The sequence below is a fragment of the Mustela nivalis genome, assembly GCF_964662115.1.
Source record: "Mustela nivalis genome assembly, chromosome: 19".
Lineage (NCBI taxonomy): Eukaryota > Metazoa > Chordata > Mammalia > Carnivora > Mustelidae > Mustela > Mustela nivalis.
The window spans coordinates 1443362-1452322 of NC_139038.1; the positions used below are offsets into that span (position 1 = coordinate 1443362).

General features: G+C 57.0%; 1 protein-coding gene across 2 annotated transcripts in view; it reads right to left on the bottom strand.

The window, feature by feature from the left end:
• The window catches only part of MAD1L1 (mitotic arrest deficient 1 like 1), a 310570-nt gene extending 302171 nt beyond the window's left edge, over positions 1-8399 (bottom strand). Inside the window, exons 1-4 of one of the 2 annotated variants that reach the window (XM_082714045.1) lie at positions 8162-8399; positions 5727-5886; positions 2666-2806; positions 487-666 (exon numbers count right to left, since the gene is read on the bottom strand). In XM_082714045.1, the coding sequence (XP_082570171.1) occupies positions 487-666; positions 2666-2806; positions 5727-5876 (471 nt within the window). In that variant the 5' untranslated portion in view covers positions 5877-5886; positions 8162-8399. Of the gene's footprint in view, positions 1-486; positions 667-2665; positions 2807-5726; positions 5887-8124 lie in introns of both variants that reach the window. The other variant, XM_082714046.1, reaches the window with a different exon arrangement.
• Between the last annotated feature and the right edge of the window lie 562 nt (positions 8400-8961).

Sequence of the window (8961 nt, forward strand, 5' to 3'; positions counted from 1 at the left end):
ACCCCACTCCTGGGAATACGTCAAAATCAGTAACAGAAGCGAAAAGCTACCTGCTACCCACTACATACATGTGCTCGTATGTACATTTACCAGGATATGCTGAGAAAACGTGGGGCAAGTTTTTAAATGATGAAATGCTAGGTGTTTGATTTATGAAGGCCACAGAGTGGAAAACAAGTTGGGTTCACTTTTTTTTGAGGGAGCGGGGAGAGAGCAGGAGTATGGGCAGGGGAAAGGGCAGAGGGAGAAGCAGGCTCCCCACCAAGCAGGGAGCCCAACTCAGGACTCAATCCTGGGACCCTGAGATCATGACCTGAGCCGAAGGGAGATGTGCCCCAGGTGCCCCGGAAAATGAGTATTTTTACTAGGATTACGACGACCGGAACACTGCGCACAAAAGGCAAGGAGGCAGAAGACTGTGCCCAGCACCCCAGGGTACCCACGCCCCTCCCCCCAGAAACGCCCCCATTCCGGGACAGCCCTCACCTCCCCCGCTGCAGCAAGGCCGTCCTCCTTCTCCCGCAGCTTCTGGCCGGCAGCGGCCAGGCTCTGCTCACACAGCCTATGGCGCTCCAGCTGCTCCTTCAACTTCTCCTCCGCCTCAGCCTCCCGCTCCTGCAGCTGCCGAATGCGCGTCAACAGCTCCTGGTTGCGGTCCACCTCGCGCTGCCAGAGCGGACAGAGTGAGCAGGACAGAGACCCCCCAACCCTGGTACCAGTCATGCAGGAGGCCCCGCACACACCACGAGAGCTGAGGTCTCCAGGCACATCCTCTCCTGCAGACCGTCTGATACTGGGAAGGCAGCCCCAAAACTGAGACTCCTCATTCTCCCTCTGATGGACCCGGGTGGGACGGGGCGGGGGTGGGGGTCTAGGGAGTCGGCAGTCAGCCACTTAGGAGCTCACCCTCATCCCCAGAAGCAAAGGGACCACCAACTGGGCACCTGATGCTGCTGACCCTTGGCCTCTCCCTGGGAGGCGGTGCAGCAGGAGACCCCACCGCACTCCCGAGCCGGTGCTCAGACCAGGCCTCTCCAGCCGGGCACCAAGAAATGCTGAATGAACGCAGACGGACATGGCCCGTCGAGGGAACTGCAAGTCTGGCCTCTTTCCACAATGCAGGGCCCTGAGCAACCCACCCCAGAGAGGAACCTAGCATCTCTATTCAGACTGCCCGTCCCAAGTATGCAGGGGGCAGTCCCTGCAGGTCCCTAGACCTCAGACAACAACCAAAATGTCTCCATCTGAGAGGTTCTGAGATCCCCACCCACAGCCAAACTGGCAGGCCCTGAAAAACCATGATAGATGTCTAAGGCTCAAAGGGACAATTTGAAAGCCACCGGCTCACATGGTTCCGGGTCACATTTAGCCATGTCTGTGGGTGGGAAGGGAAAGCTCCTCGAGGACCCGGGATTAACTCAGCCCTGCACCCTTTGATTTCCCCAAGAAAAGACTTCCACCAACCACGCAAGGATCCACTCCTCCAACTCATTCCAATGTATTCTGAGCACATATAAGGTGCCACGGCCTGCACTGCACCCTGGAGACCAAGGACAGCCCGGACCGGTCTTGCCCTTGGAGGATTAATGGCACAGAATTCCAATAGCTCCACCCTGCTGTCTGCCTGAGAGCAAGGGCAATAGCACCAACACCCCCTATAGCCCTAATAATAGCACCAACACCCCCTGCAGCCCTAATAATGCACCTTCAAGAGCAGCAAGATTCCCACAGCCTGTCCCTTCCCACCACTTCCTACGGGACTATCCTTCCTTAGATGACCCAGAACATGAACTAAAGCCCCATCTTAAGAGGAAGGCCTGGGTGCAATGCCAAGGCCACAGGACCCACTCACAGGCCATGTTCCTGGGCTACTAGACCCACATGGCACACCACAGCCAGAAGCCTGCATATTAGGGTCAAATACACCCAGTTAGCTTCACATCCCTGAAGACATCGCTATTTTTACAGGACCAAGAAAGCACACAAACATGCCACATAAGGCCAGAATGAGGCCAGACATCTACAGCTGGGGAAAGCGTAAGCAGGTCAGAGACTTGCTGGTCCAACGCTTTGCCCGAGTCTTGGCAGCATTTCCACAGATCATGAGCACTTATTGAAAACCTCTGGCAAAGTGCTGCTGATCGAACCGAAGGAAGGGATTTACGACCTCAGTAGAAACCAAGCACATTCCCTAGGTAATGGGAGTGGCACTTACCCAGTTTGCCTTGGGTGAGCTGGGGACAAGAGAAAGTACCCCCAAGACTGGAGATCCTGGCTCTGAGGCCCTATGACCACGTGAGCAAGATTGGTCTGGCCTGGACTTGGGATGACACAACCCCATGACTTTCTAAGCCTGTCACGCTGCAGTACCTGGTATTTCTGCTGGGTTTACACCCCAATTCTTTGGATGGGGCGGGGGTAGAAGGGAGAACAGGCAGCCCAGCAGAGAGGCATGTCCTGGCCGGGCACACGTGGTGGACAGCCATCCCCTGTGCTCTGCCCCCTCACGGACATCAAGCATAGCTGGTATCTGTGGCCTAACAAGGCAGCCCCAGTAGCCCAGAGGCAGAGCATCCAGGCTCCCAGCCAGTAGGCTCACCTGCCTTATGGCCTGGCAGGCACCGTGCATGACGCCCCAACACCGGGGCCACCTGCTCGCACCCACCTCGTAGCACCTGGCACTGGTGCTGGCCGCCCGCTCCAGCTCCACTCGTGCTCTCTTGTGGCTCAGCTCCATCTGCATCTTCTCCCGCTCCACCTGGACCACCTGGGACTTGGAACGGATCCGCTCCGCTCGTTCCTCCAGCTGACCAGGTCACACCCGGGGGAAAGAGAACCCTCAGCAGCTGTGCCAAATAGGGGAGCGGCTTGTCCAACACTCACACTGAGCTCCTGCCGCCAACAAGGCCCATACTCAGCCTTGGGGAAGAAGGGTGGATGCGGGGCCCTTCGCTGGAAAGTGGGTGGGAGGAAGCAGTAGACAAAGAGGAAATAACAACAGGAAAAAAAGGTAGGCTCTAAGATGACAGTGTGTAGGCTCATTCTAGAAAAAAGGGCATGTTAGTCTCCTATTGCCGTGTAACAAATTACCACAAACTTAGCAGCTAAAACCCCCTGTTATCAGTCAGGGTCTATGGGCAGAAGGCCAGGCACACCGGCCAGGTTGTCTGATCAGGGTTTCACAGCTAAAATCAACAGGGTGGCCAGGCTCCAAACTCACCTGGACCTTGGGATCCTCTTCCACACACAGGAGGACTAAGGTGCCGCTTCCTTGCTATCAGCCCCAGGCTGCTATCAGCTCCCAGAGACCACCCACATCCCTTGCCATGTGGCCCTCTCTACCTCCAAAACCAGCAAGGGAGAACCCCCATATGTAGACTCCCTCTCCTGCTCTGAGTAAGTCAGGCCCACCATCTTCAGGCTGACATGTTGGCAAAATCCTGCTGCCACGAAACCATTTTAGTGGGAGAAAGTGTGGTCCACCAGGCACCAAGGACTTAAGAGCCATCTTAGAAGTTGGGCTGGCATGCAGGGTAGATACATAAAGGTGACGTCCAGCCTGGAAGGGCCTCAGAAGACACACCAAACAGTTTCACGGAACCAGTGAGTGTGCCAAGGCCTCATCTGCATATGGACCACAGCCTGACCGTTCCAGGCATGGCTACTAACACAGCAGCTCCCGGGCAGTAGAAAGAAACGCCGAAGCTCAGGCTGCACCCCACAGATGCCCAACCAGGCACTTCCTTCCACACAGAGTCTCGGGGACTCTCAGGCACACTGCAGCTTGAGAAACACTTGCCTACAGCGAGAGGTTCTCAGTCCCACCAGGGACATTTGGCGACATCTGGAGACACTGCTGACTGTCAAAAGAGGGGGTGAGAGCCAGTGTTTGCTACCAGCCTCCAGTGGGCAGAGGTCAGGGATGTCTCCTAACATCCTATAAGGCAGAAGCAAGTCCTGCCAAACAAAGCATTCTCCAGCCCCAAATGTCAGCAGTACCGAGGCTGAGAAGTCCCAGGCCAGACGAAAGGCATCTGCTCTACCCAACCCCTCACATACTCTTCAAGGGCCTGAGTCCACACTTCCTTTATCCTCTGACATTTTCTCTCATTTCAGTTCACAGCGGCTGAAGTGTGGGGGTTCCGAAGCCCACCCTCTGCCACATTGACTGGCCTCCCTATCTCAGCGTCAAGGGCCCAGCCTCTCCAAAGGATGGTGGCCCCCAGCTCCCGTGGGCACTACTGCACAACTGCCAGGAGCCCCAGAGAGACGGGTCCGTGGCCACATCTTCCTGGCACAGGGACTGCATTTGAAGGACAGTAACTGAAACACGTTTCTATTTAAACCAACCTCGTAGCTCCTGGCACTGGTGCTGGCCACCCGCTCCAGCTCCACACGTGCTGACATGCAGCACAGCCAGACTATAAACCCTTTCCCAGAGAAACAGGAGCATAGAAAAAGGGCAGGGGGCGGGGACTGCCAGACTCTGCAGACCTGCTGGTTTTCAGTTCCCTCACCTGCTGTCTGGGGCGGCTGGGTAGGACACAAAACCGCTGCTGGAAGTGTGGGGACAGCACAGGGCCAGATCAGGGCCCCCAACCGGTCCTGCAGCTATAAGACTCTGACCAGCTCACTCTGCCTAGGGCATCCACCTAAGGATCCCCCACACAGAGGCGGCCTTCCACAGCACTAGCTTAGTGAGAAATGGGCCTCTGAAATTCTAAATCCTATAGTTCTGATAGATTGGCCAGAAGTTTCCAGACATTTGCATCAACAAAACTGGAACAATTTTTTAGACTAAAGTTGTCAACTTATTTTTCCAGTGAGCAAGAGTCAAGAAAACACAAAAAACAAAAAACAAACAACAACAACAAAAAAAAAAACAAATACCACCGTCATTTCCAAAAAGTGCTTTGACACCAAAAACAAACGTTAAAAAATCCAACTTTGGAATAAAAAATTCTCTAGGAAAAAATGGCAGTGAGTAACTGTCCACTAAACAAACAAAAATCACTCAATTATTCAGCAAACACATGCACACAAACACAGGAGCATTTGTTTAAGCACAGGTTGCCTGGGCCTCCTCAGGGCTCTCAGAGCCACAGGACACCACTGTCTCTGTCCCAGGCCATTAGCAAGGACCAGCTCCCACTGCAGAAGCAGGGGACAGCAGCTGCCTGACACGGCAGTGATGCAGACTGGCAGGGGCCGGGGCCAGGCTGCACACACCACCCCCTCCTCGTGTGGCCCCAGTGACCCCTGTCCCCGTGAGACTGACCCCACAAGTCTGTGGAAGCTCAAGTCCTCCAGGAGACCTGGCCCCTCTTTAATGGGTCTACAGCAAGCATTGCTAAGAACGCTAAATAAAGTAAAATAAGACTTCTTACAGCAAAACTATAAAAGGCACATCCTGGCAGAGGGAAGCCAAGATCTGCCAACAGACACACCCAGTCTTTCTCTTTACTTGGAGACCCATCCACGTGGAGGGCACTCACCTGAACTACCTGGCACCTGAACAGGCCCCAGAGAACACTCCCCCATACAAGGCACTCACAAGTACTTCCTGCTGGAAAAGGAACTGCCAGGGCACACACCTTCCACCCAGAGAACCCCCCCACACCCTACAGCACCCATCTTCCACCCAGAGACCACCCCCCGCATCCCAGGGCATACACCTTCCACCCAGAGACACACACATACCCCACCCCGCACCCCAGGGCACGCACCTGCATGCTCTGCTGATACTGTGTCTGCAGAGAACCTGGGGCGGAGGTGACAGCATCCAGGCCAGACCCAGCCTCCACCCGCTGAGAGATGAAGTTGTTCAAAGACCGCAGCGTGGACAGCACAGTGGTGTTTTCCCCCAGGTCATCCATGGCCACTTTGCTTTTGGAGGAAGACAAGGGAGGGGTAACCGTGAGCCTCTGCAGGCACCATGAGCTCTACCAACAGCCCTACTCTCCCAGGGCTCTCTCTGAGTCCTTACACGACCCTACTGTTCATAAGCACATGTTTGCAGTTAGCTGGCAGCCAAGACTCATCTGTAAATTTGAGAGCCACTTGGCAAGGATGCCACGAGGACCAGTGTCCAGCATACATGTCCAGATGGCAGGGCTGCGACTGGCACACGGTTCATCACTCTGCCTGTAACTCCACACAGGACATCTCAGGCAGCACAACGGGCCAACTAGGTCTTTCTGCACATATTTCACACCTCATGAAAGTGGCACTTCAGAAAGTTATAGAACAGACTGGAACCCAGGTCTACGTCTAAAGTCCAGTGTGTACTGGACTGCGCAAGCCAGAGCATGGAGGAGAGAGCATGAACAACAGCAAAGAACCAGCATCTGTGGGGCACCCCCAGGGCATGCTTAAGCATCTGCCTTCAGCTCAGGTCATGATCCCAGAGTTCTGGGATACAGCCCCGTATCAGGCTCCCTGCTCAGAGGGAAAACTGCTTGTCCCCACTTGTGCTCACTCTCTTGCTCTCTAATAAATAATTAAAATAAAATAAAAAGAACCCACATCCCCAAACCTGTACTGACCATGGCCTGACGGCCGCCCACCCACCAACGGGTGGGTAACATCCCAGGTACAGTTAATGAGCAAAGGTATTAATTCCTACAGGTACATACCACATTCCACTTAGGTAAAAGGCCTGCTCACACAGACTATCCTAAGGATTTTTTAAAAGATTTTACTTACTTATTTCACAGAAAGATAGAGCACAAGTAGGCAGAGCAGCAGACAGAGGGAGAGGGAAAAGCAAGCTCTCCACTGAGCAGAGAGTCTGATGCGGGGCTCCATCCCAGGACCCTGGGATCGTGACCTGAGCCGAAGGCCGCCGCTTAACTGACTGAGCCACACAGGCACCCTGGACTTTCCCAAATATTAGACTGAAAATGCCTCCCAGCCAACACCCCAAAGGAAGAAAGTGAGGAATCGTAGTTTGACTCTGAATTCCTGTTGGAGGAGAAGGCCACGTTTGCATCCTGGACAATACACCTGTCTTAACCACTTCTCAATCACACTGTCAGTGAAAAACGGGCTGGGAGACAGAACAGGACAAGCACTGAGTGCTGAAAGCCTGGTAGATACAGGCCCAAGCGGCAGGAGATAGCACAGGACTGCTCCAGAAGGCAAACCCCTTTGTTCCTCAGGTTAGACTGGGGCCATACTCTCCATCCCCTAATGGGAAACTTAGCCACCATGTTCTGCTCCGGACAGGCCATCCCCTGTAAGAACTGATGCATGTAATCCACTGGAATGAAGAGCACACACAGGTTTTCAACTGCCTGGAACTAAGCCGCTGCACAAGGCACGCGATTAGGCAGCAGCTCAAACTCCATCCTCTTTATGCCACAGACTCCAATCTTCAGCAACCCAACCACAGAAACCCAAGCCCCGGGAAATCACAACCCCTGGGGGGCGCGCAGAGAGCAAGCTGCCTGTCAGCGGCCCTTGTCCGCCTGGGCACCGAACCAGTACTTCTGCCACCACTGGCAACTCCGGGCACAAGGCCGGCTCCGCCAGACCCCAGGAGCCGAGTCGGGGTCTGCCCCGCTCCGACCTCCGCTCCTCTCCCCACCACCAAAGCAGACGGCTCGAACCGCAGCCCCCCTCCGACCCCGCTCCGACCCCAGTCCCGGCCCCGTCCCCGCCCCGCTCCCCGCCACCAGAGAAGCCGACTGGGACACCCGCTCCGCTCCGACCCCGCTCCGGTCCCGGTCCCTGCCCCTCGCACCGCTCCCCGCCACCAGAGAAGCCGACCCCGCTCCGGTGCCGGTGCCGGTTCCGGTCCCGGCCCCCGCCCCGCTCCCCGCCACCAGAGAAGTCGGTACCGCTCCGACCCCGGTCCCGGTCCGACTCTGATCCCGGTCCGGGCCCCCACCACCAAAGAAGCCGACTCGGAACCCGGCCCCGCTCTGGCCCCGCTCTGACACCGGTCCCGGCCCCTCACCCGGCTCCCCGCCACGAGAAGCCGACTGGGACCCCGGCCCCGCTCCGAGGGACCGAGCGCGGCGGGGAGGAGGCCAACAGGCAGGAAAATGGGACAGCGCCCGCGTCCAGCGCGTCCCCCGGCCCCGGCCCCTGCCCCGGCCCGCCACCCACCGGGGCGCCCACCTGCGCCCACCCTGGACCCCGGCGCCAGGGAGCTAACCTCAGACCCCGGCGATCGCCGCCGCCGCTCAGATCTCCCTCCTCGGCGCCCGCGCCCGCGAATCGCGAGACCTGCCGCCGTGCTCTCGCGAGACTTGGGCAGGACGCGCCGTAAAGACCCAGGTCCGTGCACCACTGAGTCCTGGGAGCCCCGTGAGCGCCCCGGAGCCGCCGGCCCCCGGGAGACCTCGCCGGGGGGCTCTCACCACAGGCTAGCCAGCGGGCCGATCGGGGATCCCGCCCCCCCCCAGTGGGACGGACATCCCTTGGGACGGTGGCCTCTCACCGTATTGTGTGGAATAGCACCGCCCAACGGTGGCCTCCTCAGGCCAAACTTTCCTGCTCTTGACAACTCCTAAAATTTTGCTGCACTACTGATTTGAATTAATACATCTTTACTTTTCTCTGGGCTCGTTGGCAAAACAAAATACTCTGCTGCTAGGCTATCCTCCCAGGGCCCTCTGAGCTCCTACAGCCAGAGACCCTCGTCTAGTAACGGGGGTCATCGTCCTTCCTGAACCTCCTCCTCCCTGTCAGCCCCCACCCTGACGGAGCACCCAAGGATCTGCACCAACCACCCGCCCAGGGTCTGGAGGGTCTACTGCACCCCAAAGGTCTGACACCCCCCCAGAGTCTGAAGGGTATGCACCCCCCAGGGGGTCTGCAGGGTCTGCACTGTGCCCCAAAGGTCAGAGTCTGAAGGATATGCTCCCCACCCCCACCCCCGGGGGCTCTGGAGGGTCTGCATACCCCCCCAGGGTCTGGAAGATCTGCAATGCCCCCCAGGGTGTGAAATAGGAT